This window comes from Guillardia theta (assembly GCF_000315625.1).
Source record: "Guillardia theta CCMP2712 unplaced genomic scaffold GUITHscaffold_87, whole genome shotgun sequence".
Lineage (NCBI taxonomy): Eukaryota > Cryptophyceae > Pyrenomonadales > Geminigeraceae > Guillardia > Guillardia theta.
Window position 1 is genome coordinate 276,763 of NW_005434587.1, and position 16,383 is coordinate 293,145.

The following is a 16,383-nucleotide window of genomic DNA, read 5'->3' on the forward strand; positions in this document are numbered from 1 at the left end:
AATATCCAGGTATGCTTTCATCACAACATCGTACGTTTACGCATGTAATAATCATCATTCCAGGTTTTCTGTTCTTCATACATGTGCAATATTGATCCACAGTTTTTTGCTTACTCTACCACTGATGTATCAGACCATCTGGAAAATCATTGGTGATTTTTTTTATCGCACAATGAAAGAACCAGTCTTATTATCTGATCACAGCAGCTCATCAAAAGCTTATGACTCCGAACTCCAGCCAGCTGGAATGAATCTTGATCCTCGATTGAAAGAGCATGTTGCTTTCCGAAAACGTAAATTTCAACATTCGTTGTCTTGTTTCAGTTATAGAAACCTTTTGCCTTTCTGAAAACATCTGAAATCTGTTTAATGTCCTGCTTTTTAGATTTGGACGAGGTTGGAACTGAACATGCTGTCATTTCATTTCCTGAAAAAGCTGAAGAATGGCAGGTGCTGTAAAATTTTGTTGCCCTTGCATCAGTTCACAACATGTGTAGCTCTCGTGGGAGAAAGCAAGCAATCTTGGGAGAGGAGAGTTTTGGATCCATCCAATACGAACGAAAAAGTCATCCTATAGGATCTCTGAGCTATCACCCGACACGCTCTACCGTTTTCGATTTCGTGCGATGTCTGGGTCAAAGGCGGACAAAAGGAAAAAGAATGATGCACTCGAGCAAAGTATTACATCGGAGCATGAAGACAAGGATATGGTACATTGGAAAGAATGGAGCAAGAGTTTCCTTTTCTTCACTTCTCCTAAGCGATGTGATCACGGTAGATGGAGAATAGACGAAGAAGTTGCGCAGGTATCTCCGAATCTCAAAAGTTGATTTAGACAGAGATGACTTTGTAACTCCTCACGGCAGAGAATCTCTACAACCTCTCCCATCCGCTTTTGGCATTCGGGCATGCGTTATTCATCAAACATATCAAATCGTAAGCGCATCATTATCAATCTAAGAATTCTGTTCTGCGGTTCTGACTCAGTCCAAATCTTTGAACATCCGAATTACCAGATGGCTTGGATGACATATCAGCTTTCGAAAAAGTCATTTTTCGCCAGATGCAAAGTCTTGATCATAAGGTATAAAAAGCTCGATTCATGGAATCATCCATGTTTGATTCCAGCCTCACAGAGCCTTCATTTTCTTGAAAAATGTAAAGAGACTCTCTGCACTGTAGGGCAACTGTCAGTTGAGAGTACGTCAGTTTCGAGTTCGAACAGGTGACCGAAGGAGGACGCTTCTCCTGAACTGATTGTTTTGAATTCAGCAATCTGCAGCCAGAAGCCGGTCAACCAAACAATCTGGTTTCGCCCCCTCTTTGTATCCTTACTTTTGACAAGTTTTTGGATTCCAGATTCGAGCAAGGACGAAAGCTGATCTCCGGTAAGAACTTTCAACGTTACCCAAGATGCGAGTGAATTTAGAAGTTGACACTTGACGATGGTACAGGCACGGGGCAGTACGTCTTCTGAAGAATATTAACGAAGAAGTCACGGTGGGAATGCGTAAGTTGATCTCTTGTCGAACAGACGACTTAAGGTAATGCTGTTCTTTTGCGTATAGATGAAGACATCTCAAGAAAGCAACTTGAGATGAAACTAGCAGGTCAGTCATGAAATCGTTATGTGCACATGGTTCTGACAATAATGTTGTACCCTGTGATTTCAGCAAGAATGCACAAGAGCAGTTGATAGTTGAAATGCCAGTGCTCGCTGTCAACAGTATATGATACAATTTAACGTACTACCGACGGTAGTAAGTTAGTGTAATTTACTCCGAGCCTCAGTTTCAGTGTACAGTGAATGAAATCACCGTACCGCGCTCCTGACTTGGCCAGCTGAACAGCTGCCACCGGCACCTGTGCCGGCAAGTCAGTAGAACTCACTGGTCCTCCCAGTCACGCCGGGCCAGTCATGCGGGCCAGTACTAACCTGTGGGTCAGAGTGGAGATGAGGGGGGATGGGTATGAGGAGGATGAGGGGGGATATTGCCGCCTCCTCAGCGGCGGAGCACCGCGGAGGGAGGAAGCAGGAGAGAGCGGGAGAGAAGCACGTAGGAGGCGCGGAGGCGAAGGAGGAGGAGGCCTTCTCATCGCAGATCAGTGCTACTGACAGGAAGGACCACGTCCAGCCTTCGCTCGCTTGCGCTCGGGGCGGAAAGGAACCGCCCCGAGCTCCTTTGAACAATCTCGAACGTCCTCAAGGTCAAAACCCCTGCCAGGTGAGACGCTTGAGGGGATGAGGAGCGGTGAGAAGGGGGGAGTTGGATAGATCACGCCTGTAGTAGTGAGAGAGCCTCGCTAAGGCTCCCCATCTGCAGTCTGTGTCCTCATATAACACCCTGTGGGCACATGACCTTTCCTTGTTGGCATGTTACCACCTATCATCCTGTTGGTACGTCGATAGTCACTGACACAAAGATTTCTTGCTCAGGGCACGAGGTCAACCTTCTTGTCCTGTGGCTCCGGCCACCACAGGGCAAGCCCTTGAAGACACTTCAGACCCGGCAGGGGGTCCGGGTGCTGGCATTTTGGGCGAAGCCCTAGCATTTGGAGACCTTTTGCGTGAGAAGGTAACTTGAGTGTTGGTCAATGTTGTTGCTGCCCATCGTCTGAGTTGCACGTGTCTCTGTTCGCACTTGTTGTATGCGTGCGATTATGAATGATTCATTTCCACATGCTGTACTTGTGTGAAAATGACTGGTTGATTCGTCGTGCAGTTTGCGCAGGTTGTTGGCCTTTCAAGCGCGTCTACTGTTGAAAGCTCTTCACTAGCCGACAACTTTTCAAGTCGGGGACAAGGACAGCCAGCATCCTCCTACGAGCCTGAGGAGCAGCAGAACCGTCCTTGGCAAGCGCCACAAACCGTGTACCTAGAGGAATTTCACGGCAGCCAGAAGTATTCCGAAGATCAACCGAGGAGGGAGACAAGCGGAAAGGTAGGGCTCTTCCTCTCCATGCCATGGTACTTGCAATGACAATGATGTTGCGTGCAGAAACTTCCAACCGGGTTTGCCAGAAATCCGTTCCTGCAAGACTTGCACGGGACCAAAGGACAAAAGTCTGTTGCTGAGACCAAGAGACCTCTAGAGAATAGAGAGTCGACTTCTTTCAAGTCAGACAACAGTTCAGAAGGAGCGCCTGCAGACAAAACAGAAGATTTCGGAGCTCCACAGCGCATCCTCAAGTCGTTTCTTGATACATTTAACAATTCATTCATTGGAGGTTCTTTGTATTGTGGTCTTTCACATCGAACTTACACGTGAACAGAAAGCTCTGAGGGTCGAGGCTCAAAGGCTGAGAGTGTTAATTCTGCACAAGGCGCTCAGGAGTCTCCCGTAGATTCAAATCCTACCCGTGCGGAGCCCAGTGCGGTTGAGCTCTTAGACGGAACCCCAGCCATGGTTTGAGCCGACGAGATCTGACGTTTCGCCGCTGACTCTTCACAGGTGCGATGCATGCGCAAAGGTCATGGTGCGCTGGAGTGTCCAGTTTGCCTCCAGCTGTTCAACAGGCCTGTCACACCTGTAAGCCTCAAGATTCCATCCGTTATGTAGATTGCTCACTTGGCTCTTTCGCAGGTCAACGCCGAGTGCAGATGTACATTCTGCGAATCGTGTTTTGTGAACCTGGTCAAGTTTGGAGGACGATGCACGAAATGTGGGCGAGGGCTTCCTCGAGATCCGATGCAAGCTGTTGTCAACGCGGAAGTGTTGGAAGCGATACAAGCTTTTCAACAATATGGAGGGGAGGACGCCGAGTATGCTACCCTTATGACTGGTTTGAAGGGCAAACCCGACAGGCCCAAGTACCAAATCTTGAACATGGAAGAATTCAAGCTTGATCCGAAGCCTTTGGCTTCGGGGGCTTATGGTCAAGTATTCCGAGGAACATGGCTAAAGCAGAATCTGCCAGTAGCAGTGAAGAAAGTTCTACGAACAAGCGTCATGTCCCGAGAGCAAACGATCGAGAGCTTCAGAAAAGAGGCTGAGATCCTGGCAATGCTTGATCACCCCCATGTGCTCAAGTTGTACGGGGCTGTGTTGGACGAAGAGAACATTTGTATCGTGACGGAGTTGGTGCCAGGCGGCTCTCTCTTTGATCTGATTCACACGAAGCCGTTGCTGAAGCCCGAGGCTGTCATAGCGATCAGTACGGGAGTCTGCAAGGGCATGACTTACTTACACAGCATGGGAATCATTCATCGCGACCTCAAACCTGGCAACCTTCTGATGGGGGCGGTCGCGTCTCCTAGTGGTCCGCAGCTGGTTGTCAAAGTCGCAGATTTTGGCCTTGCGCGGGTCCAGGTAACGATGACAGTGAAAGCGATGCTTCCCTCCCTGCTTCCCTCGCTTCCCGGCTCCCTCCTTTCCTTCCTCTCTCTCTCTCTCTGTGATCCTCCTGCTATCTGTTTGCTCTGATTAATCTCCCGTTTCCAACAGGATTCTGCGAGGACCATGACGGGGGGAATAGGAACGAGTCAATATACAGCACCAGAAGTGCTTAGATCAGAGCGATACGATCACAAGGCTGATGTGTACAGGTATATCTTGCAGCCTCTGATGTCTGAGGCTGAAATTGCCCAGTTTCGGGGTTATCTTATGGGAGATTCATGCTCGAAAGATCCCATACTCAGAAATGAATCAAATGCAAATAGCAGTGGCGGTTGCCACGCAAGGTTTGCGATTCAGCTGCTGCTGTGTTGTCCTGATTTCTCTCTCAGATCAACGGCCACCACCTCCCAAGAACTGTCCTGCACCCTTCTGGCAGCTGATGCAGGTGCTGCCTCCTCAGCTTGTAGCGGGAAGATGTTAACCATGGGAACGCAGCATTGTTGGCAGACTCGTCCGCACGATCGCCCGTCCTTCCCAGAGGTCCTCTCACAACTCGAGGACATGCAGGTACATGCCATGGTCAAGTTCCTTCGGTCATCCTCACTTCTTGTTCAGTTCGTGTTCAACCTGGCAGCGAGTGCTCATGGTTCCATCCGTGCCAGCTCAGCGATGCGGCAACAGCAGTCGCAACAGGTGAGAGGCTTTGCTCCCTTGAGCTTCTTTTTGCACATGGTCTGATTGTCATGCAGAACGCAAACGCGTTGCAACAACAGAAGGTGATTGCTGTCCTGCCTCGACGATCGTCCGGGGGGCTGAAGATGCTGATGAAAACTTTTACAGCAGCTTGCTGAGCAGCAAATGAGGATGAATAACCTACAGATCGATCCGCATGCGAGGGTCCGTATTCTGCATAGCTCTTCACTACATTGCATTTGACTTTAGAATGTGAAGCAGCAGCAGCAGCAGCAGCAGCAGCAGCAGCAGCAACACTCGGTGATTGTCTTCATCCTTGCATCTCCGTCCTTTGACTCATTCCACTCGCAGCCTGCAGCGAACATTAATTATTCTCGTGAGTCGCGCGTTGGCTCACGATGCCCTTTGCTCACATGCAACAACTTACAGCACAATCTCCCATGGAGCACTTAAACACGCCCCCAGCAGAGGCCGTCTCGCCGAACATGCAGGTCAAGCTTGTGATGGAAGCAAGAGAAGGCATGTGGAAGTGACAGCTGGGCAGCAGTACCGAGAGAGCAAGAATCTCTACGTGCCTGAGATGTTCGCGACGATCTCAGAAGCGATTGCAAACGCTCAGATGGAGGATCAGGTGATGGAGATGAGAGGAGGTGACGCGGTGGCTGATCTGTTGCCCAAGATCTTCGTGTCTCCTGGCCATTACGTGGAGACGATCTCTATCAGGAACCTAACTGTTTCGATCGTTGGAAACGGCAACATGCAGAACATTCTTCTGGAGGGGGTACGTTGAAACATGTGTCTATTCCGCTATCGTGCTTGTGTTCTCTTGTTCTCTTCCCTTTTACTGATGCTAGAAGGACTCTGATCTAACTTGGCTCCTCGGCCTCCTGCTCACTTTGACTGCAGCCGACCGGCGCCATGGTCATCTCGCAAGAAGGCGGCCTCGTGCGCATTAGCAACCTCATGATCAGGAGCGCGGACGCTCCTGCCTACAAGTTAGTTGGAGGACAACTGGTGAAGACTCTTAGCTCTCTGTTTGCTCCTTCAAGCGCCTGACGCGCTGCGCAGATAATGGAGGATTGCAATGTGAGCGGAGGGAAGATGGGCCTCTGGGCGTACGGGGGATGCGAGTGCTGCATCCGTCGATCTGTCATGTGAAGATTCTTCTCCCTTGTCTCGCCCGCCTCATTTTCTCCCCCAGCTGCCGATGCGATCGGCAAGGAATGTATTTAGGGGAAAAATGCGTCGCAGTGGTGGAGTCCTGCAGGTGAATGTTGAATCATGCACAGTCAGTCGAGTTGAAAGTTCGTTTTCTCTTCCTGTTCCTGCTCCTGCTCCCGCTCCTCATCTTCTTCCTCTTCCTCTCCCGCTACTCTCCGTGTACACGTTCTTTTCCTTGTGAACCTGTCTCTCTCGTTCTCTTTCCCTTTATACCAATATCTTTCTCCTCTCTTCGCTTTCGGTTTTTCTCTCCCTCTCCTGCTCGGGCAGCATTTTTGAGAACGGCGATCACGGGATTCTTGTGCTCAACGATGGAGCACGGCTGAGCATGACGCGGAGCATGGTCTCTTACAATCAGGGAGCAGCTGTCGCCATCGATCAGGTCAGTTTGTTGTCCAACGTGACGCATGCACGACAGTAACCTCTTCTCCTTACTGCCTGCCTGCCTGCCTGCCTGCCTGCCTGCCTGCCTGCCTGCCTGCCTGCCTGCCTGCCTGCCTGCCTGCCTGTTCTGTTGCATGCTTTTTCCTTCACCTCGTCCTCTCGCTCTTCTCACCTTCTCCTTCAGTTTGCGGGAGGGAAGGTGGAGAACAACGACCTCAGGAACAACATGCAGGGCCCTTGTCTCGTGGGCGTCCAGAGTCAAAACTTGGTGTCTGTCACCAACAACTTGACCTGAGCTACTAGAGCAGTGACTGTGTGACTTACAACAAACTTTTACTCTCACACCTTGACCTCCTCCTTTCTTCTCCCTCCTCCTGTAATCTCCTTACTCCACCTGTCTTCACTTCATCCTGTCACACATACCTGTACACCCTTCTCTTCTCACCCTTCGATGTCACTCACGCTGCCTCGATCACCTACTCTCTCCTCCCTCCTACACTGTGTGTCCCTGCCAGAGCTCGTGTATCTCCAGCTCCAATCGCGCCGCCTGCTGACGTGTCATAGCTGCTCGAGCTCTCAATTCTCCGCACCTCTACGAGGCTCTTCCTCGTCTGGTATTCCTCCACGAACTGCCGTGAGAGCCTGCTGGGATGCGCCGAGTCGTCGAGCTGCCAAGATGTGAGAGGAGGAGAGGAGGAGAGACTTCGGGACGAAGGATGACGAAGCGCCGCCGCCGCAGCAAGAGGAGGAGGAGGAGGATGGGGGCAAGAGAGGGGAGAGAGGAAGTAAGGGCAGTCGAAGCAAGAGGTGGAGGAGGAGGGATAGGAAAGGTCAAATGGGGCAGAGGCAGCAGAAGAAGAAGGATCAAGGAGCAGGAGCAGAGGCAGGAGCAGGGGCAGGAGCAGGAGCGGGGAGCTCTCCAACTTTAGGCTCTCTTTCTGTGCTTGGGAGCGGAGCCTCCGGGAAGAGGGAAGAGAAGACTCTGCCCTTGTCCTCCTCGAGCTTCTGCTCGACCTCCTTCATCTGCACGGGCATGTCGGTAAGAGAGAAGATGAAGAGGAGGTGGAAAGAGGAGGAGGAGGAGGAGGAGGAGGAGGAGGAGGAGGAGGAGGAGGAGGAGGAGGAGGAAGATACCTGCTTCAGCATCTCGGCTGATCTCTTGGCCTCTTCCTGGTTCGTGCAGACAGAGAGAGCGACCTGAGTTCCGTCAGAAGGGAGGGGGGGGAACAGGTGAAGGAGGGTGAGGGAGAGGGGAGAGGGAGGGAGGAGGCAGGGGGGATGGACTGGGGCAACTCACTTGGTTGATCAGCGAGTCAACCATAGTCACAGGAGCCTTCGGCTGCTCCTGCCTGTCAAGCATCTGCCAGCTCGTAAACCAGCTGGAGGGAAGGGTGATCTGGTCAGACCTGCAAGAGAGCCTCACAAACTTTGACAAGTCGCGACTGCTGCGCGTCAAGTCGCTTCCCGAGACCCGCCAGCCTCTCGGGCTCCTGGTGAGCGAGTCAGACAACATCCCCCCCCGCTCGCATGCCTGACCAGGCTTCCGTCTTCTGAGCTGACTCCAGCAGCAGTAGCAGCAGCAGGGAGAGCAGCTGAGGAAGGAGAAGGAGAGGAGAGAGAATCTCCTCTCTTTGGTGACTTGGTCTCGTCGTCTTCCTCCGTCCCACCTCCTTCGCATGACTTCCTTTTGCTCGCGCCCTGCTGGCTTTCAGCTGAGCATGTTGATTCCTCCTCCTCACCTGGTGATGTGGCGATGCGTCTGCATGCTCCTTCCTCCTGACTTCCCGCTTCACGTGCATCCCCAGCGTTGCTGCCAGCTCCTACGATGGTGTGAGGAGAAGGTGAGGAGAACGGGGAGGGACCTTGACGATTCTGATGCCTTCCTCCTCCTCCTCCTCCTCTCGCGGATACAAGAGCATCATCTGTGTGAGGCGAGTGAGGGCAAGACTGATGGAGCAAGTCGAGGGAAGCCTGAGGGAGGAGTAGATAGAGAAGCAAGGCACCTTGCGAAGAAGCCCAGGGAATCTGAAGGAGGAGGAGGAAGGGGGGGGGGGAGATGGGGGAGAAGGGGGAGAAGGGGGAGAAGGGGGGGGGATGAGAATTTCCTAACCGTCGACGATGTTATTGTAACTCGACACGCTGGTGGTCGTTGTTTCTCCTTCATCGGCTTCCAGATCAGAATTTCCGTCACAATCTAACAAGATGTGTCAGGTGGGCCCAGCATTTTCCCAGCTCCCCACCAGTGGGTCCAGCACCATGTCAGGACCCTTCCCGAACGACAGCACAAAGCTCTCCTCTTCCTCCTCCTCCTCCTCCTCCCTCTGCGCTCTCCTGACGATCTTTACGTCGAACTCTGTGCTGTCGTCGTGGGAACTCGTGACAGGGAAGTACGCCACTTTCCCCGTCCTCGCATCCAGGAAGCAGCATTTCCCCTCGAACACGACCTCTTCTCCTCCTGTCCAACCTGCTCCTCCGCGTCATCCTCAGCCATCCTCTTTTTCTCATGCACCTGCTCGCCGCCTCGCCGCCTCATCCCCTCCTCCTCCTCCTCCTCCTCCTCCGAACGTCGCATGCAGGAAGGCCTCTCGTTCCATAGCGATTATTCGGATGAGGCGGGTTTGGTCGATGCATCCCTTCGTCCCCCTGCTCCTGCTCGCCTCCTGCTCCTGCTGCTTCTGCTCCGCCTCCTGCTGCTCCTGCTGCTCCTGCTGCTCCTCTACCTCTACATCCACCTCTCTCCTCTCTCCTCTCTCTTCTCTGCCATCCTTCCCACTGCGATCCCATCTCAGTCCCTTCGCTCGCATCACCATCGAGGTAGCTCCCCACATCGCTCACAGCCCCGGCAGGACATGCGTACGTTTCTAGCCCTTGCGCTTCTTCTTCTCTCAGCCGCATGTTCGCATGCTAAGGTGCCAGCGACGCAGCGTTCTGTCGATGACATGCGGAGCAGGAGGAGGAAAGCACATGCGAGACAACACTTATCCTCCTTAAGCCAGACGCCGTCAGCCTCCTCTTCTTCATCTCCTCTTCCCCTGTCTCCTCCTCCTCCTCCCCTCCTCCTCCCCTTCTCCTCCCCTCCTCCTCCCCTTCGCTTCACCTCTTCATCTCCTCTCCTTCTCTTCCTCCTCCCCTCCTCCTCCCCTTCTCCTCCCCTCCTCCTCCCCTCTTCCTCTTCTTCCCCTTCCTGATCCTCCTCTCCAGGTCTCTCGTGGCCTCGTCGGCGCGGCATTGACGAGGTTCGAGCAATGTGGGCTGAAGATCTCGCAGATGCGGGTGAGGGGGAGAGTGAGTGTGCGAAGTTGAGAGAGGCGGCAAGGTGTACGAGAAAGTTCCCGACGACATCATCCGAGAGCACTACAAGGAGCATGCAGCGGTAAGACGAATGAACATGCATCCTGTCCTGTCCTGTCCTGTCCTGTCCTGTCCTGTCCTGTCCTGTCCTGTCCTGTCCTGTCCTGTCCTGTCCTGTCCTGTCCTGTGTTTCCTCCACCGACCACAACACAAATACATCCTTTTCTCCTTCTCCTCGCACCTGTATCTTGGTCTTTGTTCTCTTACCTCCCTACAACTCTACTTGCCCTCCTCGTCCTCTGACATGCTCTTCCTAGCGGAGTTTCTACCCTGAGCTTGTCGAGTCGATGACGTCGGGAACGGTCGTGGCGGTCGAGGTGGCGGCGACTTTCTCCTCCTCTTCCTCCGCTGACGCGCAGCAGCTGCGAGGGTCCAACGCTGTTGCACGGGTTAGGAAGATGCTGGGGTCAACCGATCCATCAGCAGCAGAGATGGGCACGTTCAGAGCCGACTATGGTCTCGACAAGACGCGCAACTTCATGGTAAAAATCGGGGGAAGGAAGGAGGAAGGAGCAGGAGGGAGGAGGGAGGAGGGAGGAGGGAGGAGGAGGAGGAGGAGGAGGAGGAGGAGGAGGAGGAGGGAGGAGGAGGAGCGGAGGAGGAGGGTTCACTTCAATTGCAGCATGCGAGTGACTCGACAGAGTCGTCTGCTCGTGAAGTGAACCTCTGGATTAGAGGAGGTTAGTTCCTGCTCGCTCTCCTTCCCTCGCCCTCCCAGTCAGCTCTCTTCCCCTCCCCTCCTCGTTCATGGTATCCACGTGCTCTAACCAACGAGCAGGGGCAGCAGGTCAGGCCTCGTGAGATGTTCTTCCCCTAAGTTAAGTGCTAACAAATCAAGAATGAGCATGTCGATGAGCAGACAAGATTTCTCCACTCCTCGCAATGGCAGAGCACTCCAACGTCCTTTCATCTTCAGTGTGTCTTCGCCTTCTCCTTCTCTGATCAATCTGTCACAATCTGTTCCTCCTCCAAAACTCCCTCCCCTCGCCCCCTGCTCCTCCTCCTCTTACCCCCGTCTGAGCCTTCCCAGCAGAAGGGGTTGAGCCCACCGACACTCCAGCTGAGATAAGTCAGTTGCCGGAGCAGGAGATCGAGGAGGAGAGAGAGATTTTACCAGAAGAATACGAAGCTGCGCAGAACCTCGTAGAGGAAGAGGAAGGGGCCGAGAAAGAGCAGCACCGGAATGAGCAGCGCAAGGAAGTCCACATACAGGCTCCCCAGCGAGACCCGCGCTCGCACCAACCAGGAAGGCTTCATATCTCCTTCCCCGCAGTAGTAGGCCAGCGCTACTCGCCTCTCCTCCTCCTCCAGCAGCCCTGACGGAGAGTCAGAGGAGGAGGAAAAACTTGTCGAAGAGGATGGAGGGCATGAGAGCTGGGGGTCCCCTGGAGTCAGCTACCGATGTAGGCGAACTTGACGAGGCTCTTCAGTCGGAGCTTCTCCGAGTAGCGGAGGCTGTTGAGGAGGCCGCGGGTGTAGCCGAGGGAGTGAAGCACGCCCAGCATGTTGCCCTCCTCCTCCTTCCCTCCCTCCTGCTGCCCGTGCATGGCGACCAGACAGTCTCCCACGTCCTTGACGGAGATGCTGTCCGGGAGCTGCTGCTTGGCGGCTGAACAAGTGTAAGACGAGGAAGAGGACACGGAGCGGGGAGGGGGGAACGAGAATGGGGGGAGGGAGGGAGGGAGGGAGGGTAGAGAGAAAGAGAGAAGTGCGGGACAGGAGAAGGGCGAAGGATGATGGGCCGTGGGATGTCACCTGCTCGCAGATCGCTTGGGGAAATTTTTGAGGCGAAAACAAACCAGGGGGAGATGATGAGGGGGAAGAACTTGTAGAGGGGACCTGAGCAGCTTGTCTCACATGGACGGACAAGAGGAGGAGGACAAACCTGCGAACCTCCTTGCCAGCCTTTCACGCTGAGCTCGGGATGCAAAAGGAGAGACGCTGGCGATTAGAAGCTGAGAAAGTACACGTTGTCAGACTCGCTACCTCCTCCCTGTCTCCCTCCCTCCTCTCTCCCTGGCTGCCGCTCTCCACTGACCTTGCAGACGTCTCTCCTCATGTTGTCTGAGATGTTGTGGTAGAGTCCATGGTCGAGGAGGATCAACTGCAGTCAAACTTATCAGCATCTCCTTCCTCTTCAATGTCCTCCAACCCCCGGCTTGCATCCTTTCTTCCCGCAGCTGTTCACGTTGAGATACACGTTGCCTGCCCGCCCACCATCAGAGAGAAAGTGGAAGAGATGGACGAGACTGCAGACTCGAGGGAAAGGGAGGGGAGGGGAGGGGAGGGGAGGGGAGGGGAGAGGAGAGGAGAGGTCTTGTAAGTTCAAACTTCCGTGTCTTCCTCACCGTTGTGCGGGTCACCATGTACATGTCCATGGACCAGGAGCATTTCCGAGAAGACATCGGCGACTTGAAAGGGAGCAAGTCAGGGACAAACTCGAGATGACACGATGGTTACTGAGATCCCCGCAGTCTCTCTTGTCAAGATGGCTTCTCTCGAGCCCTTCAGAATCTGCGACACTTCAGCTGCAAGACATGTGTCTCCAACCACGTCACCGGAAACTTTCAGCATGTCTTCCATATATTCCATCGTCAAGACGCTTTTGCTGCTCAGAGTCTGACAGGAGCAACAACCGTCAGACAGACAACGTCATCCCAGATCATCTCAGATCATGACATGATCTTGAGACTTGGTTCAAAGACACGATAGATTATCTGAAGCACCTTCATCACTCGGGGGACTAGCACGTTTGTCCGATGTCTCAAGCATTCCGCTGTTTTTGCAGCATTTGCCGCCTCCGTCTGTGGTCAGACTGTAAGAGGATGACGAGCAGAACAAGGGCAGAGAAGGAAGGATGCAATCAAGACGAGCAAGAGTGGAGAGTGAAAATCAAGATGGAGGGGGACAGAAAGAATGCAAAAACGAATAGATAAGAGGAGGAGGAGGAGGATCAGAGGAGGAGCAGCAGCCAAGGAAGAGGAAGAGAAGGAAGTAGCAGGAGGGAGGGTTAAGGAGGGTTGCCGAGGGGGGAGGGGGGGGGGGGAGTAGAAGAGGGGAAGCATTCCTGTAGGTCAAGTTCCATCTTCAGCGCCTCTTCAAAGTCGTTGATCAGCCATTGGAGGTCGTATCCTCCAGGAGACACTTGAGATCCTATCATGCTGGTCTGCTGTTACAACCAGCTCCTCCTCTCCTCCCCCCTTAGCTTCTTCTCTCCTCCCCCTCTAGATCCTCCTCTCCTCCCCCTCTAGCTCCTCCTCTCCTCCCCTCCTATTTCCTCCCCTCTGGCATCGTTCGCCCTCTTTCTCCCTCCTCATACCCTGTCGTCTAATTCACACCCTCGTTCTCCTCCTTCCCCTCCTTTCCCTCCCTCTTCTCACTTCCTCCCCCTCCTCACCGAAAGACAGCAAAGTCCGACGCAAGCTCCTTTCGTAGCGTGGGGTACAACATCTTCACTGCAACTTTCCTCCCGTCCTTGGTCATCGCCTTGTGCACTTGGGCGAGAGACGCGGCAGCGATGGGCGTCTCCTCGATGCTCGCAAACAGTTGCGATCCGGACTGACCGAAGTCTTCGACGAGCACGGTCTCCATGAACTTGAAGGGGCGGAAAGGAGCGCGATCTGTCAGCACGCGGAGGGTCTTGACGTACGCCATGGGCACTCCCTTGTCTCCTGCTCCTCCCTGCAGGGACGCGACGAACTGAGCAGCCTTGTTGTAGATCCCGCCGTTCTCTTGCGCGAGGAGCAGGCATTTCTCGGCCGATCGCGCATGGAGGTCGTCTAGAACTCGCTGTCTTTCCTCCGGGTCTTCTACTCCCTCCAAGCTCTTGGTGTAGTCCGCGTAGATCTCGTCGAAGAGCTTCTTCGCTCGCGCTGATCGCGCCATCCCCACGCCGAAGTCAGCCTTGGAGTCATTCACCGACTCGGTCTGAGCTTTCGACGGTTGAGACGCAGCGGCCGCGAGGATGCTATCGATGGCCGAGGCGGTGCCGGCGACGGAGTTCATGTCGAAGCTTCCCTTCAGCTTCGCTTCCGCTGCCTCCAGCCCCTTCTGGTACGTCGCATTGGCGGGATCGATCTCCAGAGCTGAGCGATACGAAGACACAGAGAGCTTGTAGTCCCCTGCTTGGAAAGAGGCCGACCCGATCCGGCCATGCGCCTTGGCTGACAGCGGGTTGATGCTCAAGGCTGCCCTGCCATCTTCGATCGCCTCCTCGAACTTCCTGAGGTTCGTTCTGACCAGCGAGCGGTTGGTGAAGTAAGCCTCCACTTGCGGGTTGAGGCTGATCGCCTTGCTGTAGAATTCTTCTGCTCCTGCATAATCCTTCTGGTTCAGAAGTTCGTTGCCTCGCAGCTTGAAGCCTTCTGCCTGTGCCGCCTTATCCTCAGGCTCTGACATGCCGACTGGGTCAGCTAGCGGCAGAGTTACGACCGGCTCCTCCTTTCTTGCTTGTTTCACGTTGTTTGTTGAAATCTCTTGATCAAAGCTAGCTCGAGAGATCAGCAAGGGGCAAGAGCATTATTTGCACATACCTGACGTCCACCTTCCGCTTGTTCGCACTACTCATGCAGAGCAACACCAAGGGACCTTATGGCTCCCATGACCTTGCTGATAGTCAGGATAAGCTGAAAGATGCGACTCAACTTGTGCCTTCGTCCCTAGAGCAATCCCTCATTGAGCCCCTCCAGTGGTTCATCCTAGCTCTCTCGAATCCCGCATCCAACTTCAATAATCATCCTCAATCACACTCAGCTGACCACCTGCATCTCCCGTTTCGTCTCCTGCATTTATCCCCATTTCATCGCTCACTTCACCAAAACTCGAAATCAAGATCCTCGATCACCTCTGACCTCTCTCCACTGCATCTCTCCTTCTCTTCCCCCTCCTTTCCTCCCTCTCAATTCTCAATATTTCCCTCCCTCTTGCCTGCTTTCTCGCTCTCTGTCTCCCTGCCCTGCTCTGCTCCATAGTCAGAATTCGGCAGACCGCCGGATTACTTCCGGCGAAACTCAAGAAAAGCATTTAACAGGTGGAGGACACGAGGAGCCTAGTATGATAATGATGGCACGCACGTTTGAGCGCTCGGTGACATCCGAAGATGTCATGATGGACATCAGTCAGTCCCGCTGCTCCAGAGGGAGGTCAACCAACTAACGGCGGCGAATGAAAGTCGCCATTGTTGTAACGATACACCGGCGATCCACTGTCGGGCAAGTTGACTGCTGACAGTATGAACAACTCCTAAGGAGGTTGATTGATTGGGGTTCTTCCTTACCAAACCATAAAATGAGGTGTCGAACACTTGATGAATAGCTGGGATATCGTCAACCTCTTTCGTGATGGGTAGCACGATTGTGTCCGTCTCTGTTTTCAAAGATTCATAATTCATTAAGCTTCAGTCTACGATGGAATATTTACAATCATACTCTCCCTGTACGTGTTTGAGAGCCTCTTCGAAAAGATTGAAATCATCCTCTGAGCCCTCATCTTTGCCGGGCGGATGCTGCAAGGACGATACAAATGTGCCGGGATTGACAACAGCAAACGCGCTGGTGCAATCACTGTTGGACTGTGCGCTCTGAAATGAACGATGAAAACCAAAGCTATCTTGAAATTTTGGTGTTGAAACATGTACAGGGCCCGAATTCCAAAAGACAACAGCCGAAGGAGATTCGTCTGCTCGATCTTTGGTCACAAAACCGTGGTTGACGGTATCAGTTCCCAGTGTTTCACATCGAACCGCAGGTTGATTCCGCTGCCGCGAATATGGCCACTTTTCAATTCCAACACGTCTGCATACTGCCTTCATCGCAGTCAGCGATATTCCCTGTCAATGTGGTCAGATTGAAACGAGTAATGAGATATATTCAGTAATGAGATATATTCATTACCAATGACTTAGCAGCTTCTGTTTGGCGGAGGTGAAATAGTCCTTCGATTTGTTCATGGCTGATTAGAAGTTCACGTTTATCCGGAATTCGGCCTTCTTTCTTCCGGGGAAAGACACGCACGATGTTTGGGCGATGAATTCCACTCGCCATCAAGTCGAATAAATCCAAAGAGATTCGACGGCACGCAGACCAAAGGGTGTGTCGCCGGTTTGCGAGTTACAGGAAGGATACACCAAAATCAAAGGTGAATAGTAGGCAGGTGACGTGTGCAGGGCAAGCAGTGCCGGAAGCTGTATCGGATACTGGGCCACTCGAGGGGAGGGTCGAGTTATCCCGGAAGCGTTGAAGGTGAAGACGGGGAAGAGACTGGAGTGTAAGATAGTGAGAAGAATGGAGGGGCTGCCGGAGCAACAAGGGAGGGGGAGAGGATGAAGGGCAACTAGAACGTAGAAGAATGCCGATGGCGGGATGGGGGGGCGGGGGGGGGTCGGGAAGGACGGGGGGAA

The 16,383-nt window shown here is 53.4% G+C and overlaps 6 protein-coding genes across 6 annotated transcripts; 2 read left to right on the forward strand and 4 right to left on the reverse strand.

Annotated features, from left to right (window-relative positions):
* Positions 1-2,029: 2,029 nt before the first annotated feature.
* On the forward strand, positions 2,030-6,978 carry GUITHDRAFT_165291 (hypothetical protein). Its single transcript, XM_005825107.1, has 23 exons — positions 2,030-2,225; positions 2,438-2,576; positions 2,724-2,942; positions 3,000-3,228; positions 3,274-3,407; positions 3,453-3,530; positions 3,585-4,310; positions 4,446-4,546; positions 4,590-4,681; positions 4,727-4,782; positions 4,845-4,904; positions 4,953-5,030; positions 5,087-5,113; positions 5,178-5,234; positions 5,382-5,406; positions 5,460-5,521; positions 5,575-5,661; positions 5,710-5,811; positions 5,937-6,044; positions 6,099-6,184; positions 6,232-6,297; positions 6,522-6,633; positions 6,820-6,978. The coding sequence occupies exons 5-23, from the start codon at positions 3,405-3,407 to the stop codon at positions 6,928-6,930; spliced, it is 2,037 nt and encodes a 678-aa protein (XP_005825164.1). The 5' UTR covers positions 2,030-2,225; positions 2,438-2,576; positions 2,724-2,942; positions 3,000-3,228; positions 3,274-3,404; the 3' UTR covers positions 6,931-6,978.
* A 521-nt stretch (positions 6,979-7,499) lies between these two features.
* Positions 7,500-8,434, reverse strand: GUITHDRAFT_115730 (hypothetical protein; the record flags this gene model as incomplete). Its single annotated transcript, XM_005825108.1, has 6 exons — positions 7,500-7,658; positions 7,770-7,832; positions 7,933-7,995; positions 8,042-8,125; positions 8,172-8,333; positions 8,375-8,434. The coding sequence occupies 6 exons, from the start codon at positions 8,432-8,434 to the stop codon at positions 7,500-7,502; spliced, it is 591 nt and encodes a 196-aa protein (XP_005825165.1).
* Positions 8,435-9,484: 1,050 nt separating this feature from the next.
* Positions 9,485-10,671, forward strand: GUITHDRAFT_115731 (hypothetical protein; the record flags this gene model as incomplete). Its single annotated transcript, XM_005825109.1, has 5 exons — positions 9,485-9,544; positions 9,837-9,908; positions 9,952-10,008; positions 10,244-10,468; positions 10,609-10,671. The coding sequence occupies 5 exons, from the start codon at positions 9,485-9,487 to the stop codon at positions 10,669-10,671; spliced, it is 477 nt and encodes a 158-aa protein (XP_005825166.1).
* A 425-nt stretch (positions 10,672-11,096) lies between these two features.
* GUITHDRAFT_115732 (hypothetical protein) lies at positions 11,097-12,578 on the reverse strand (the record flags this gene model as incomplete). The annotated part of the gene is made up of 8 exons (XM_005825110.1): positions 11,097-11,302; positions 11,386-11,595; positions 11,872-11,941; positions 12,025-12,090; positions 12,139-12,191; positions 12,335-12,397; positions 12,447-12,500; positions 12,545-12,578. 8 exons carry the CDS (start codon positions 12,576-12,578, stop codon positions 11,097-11,099), a joined length of 756 nt encoding a protein of 251 aa, XP_005825167.1.
* Positions 12,579-13,056: 478 nt separating this feature from the next.
* On the reverse strand, positions 13,057-13,760 carry GUITHDRAFT_53943 (hypothetical protein; the record flags this gene model as incomplete). Its single annotated transcript, XM_005825111.1, has 2 exons — positions 13,057-13,147; positions 13,384-13,760. Coding segments are annotated over 2 exons (468 nt in total), but the record flags the coding sequence as incomplete, so codon positions are not given.
* A 297-nt stretch (positions 13,761-14,057) lies between these two features.
* GUITHDRAFT_77404 (hypothetical protein) lies at positions 14,058-14,384 on the reverse strand (the record flags this gene model as incomplete). The annotated part of the gene is made up of 1 exon (XM_005825112.1): positions 14,058-14,384. A coding segment is annotated over one exon (327 nt), but the record flags the coding sequence as incomplete, so codon positions are not given.
* Between the last annotated feature and the right edge of the window lie 1,999 nt (positions 14,385-16,383).

Excerpts from the sequence above, each read along its gene's own strand:
- GUITHDRAFT_165291 (XM_005825107.1), top strand. Across the intron at positions 5,662-5,709 it reads ACGCTCAGATGGAGGATCAG|ATCTTCGTGTCTCCTGGCCA; the intron begins GTGATGGAGATG and ends CTGTTGCCCAAG. Across the intron at positions 6,634-6,819 it reads CAGCTGTCGCCATCGATCAG|TTTGCGGGAGGGAAGGTGGA; the intron begins GTCAGTTTGTTG and ends CTTCTCCTTCAG.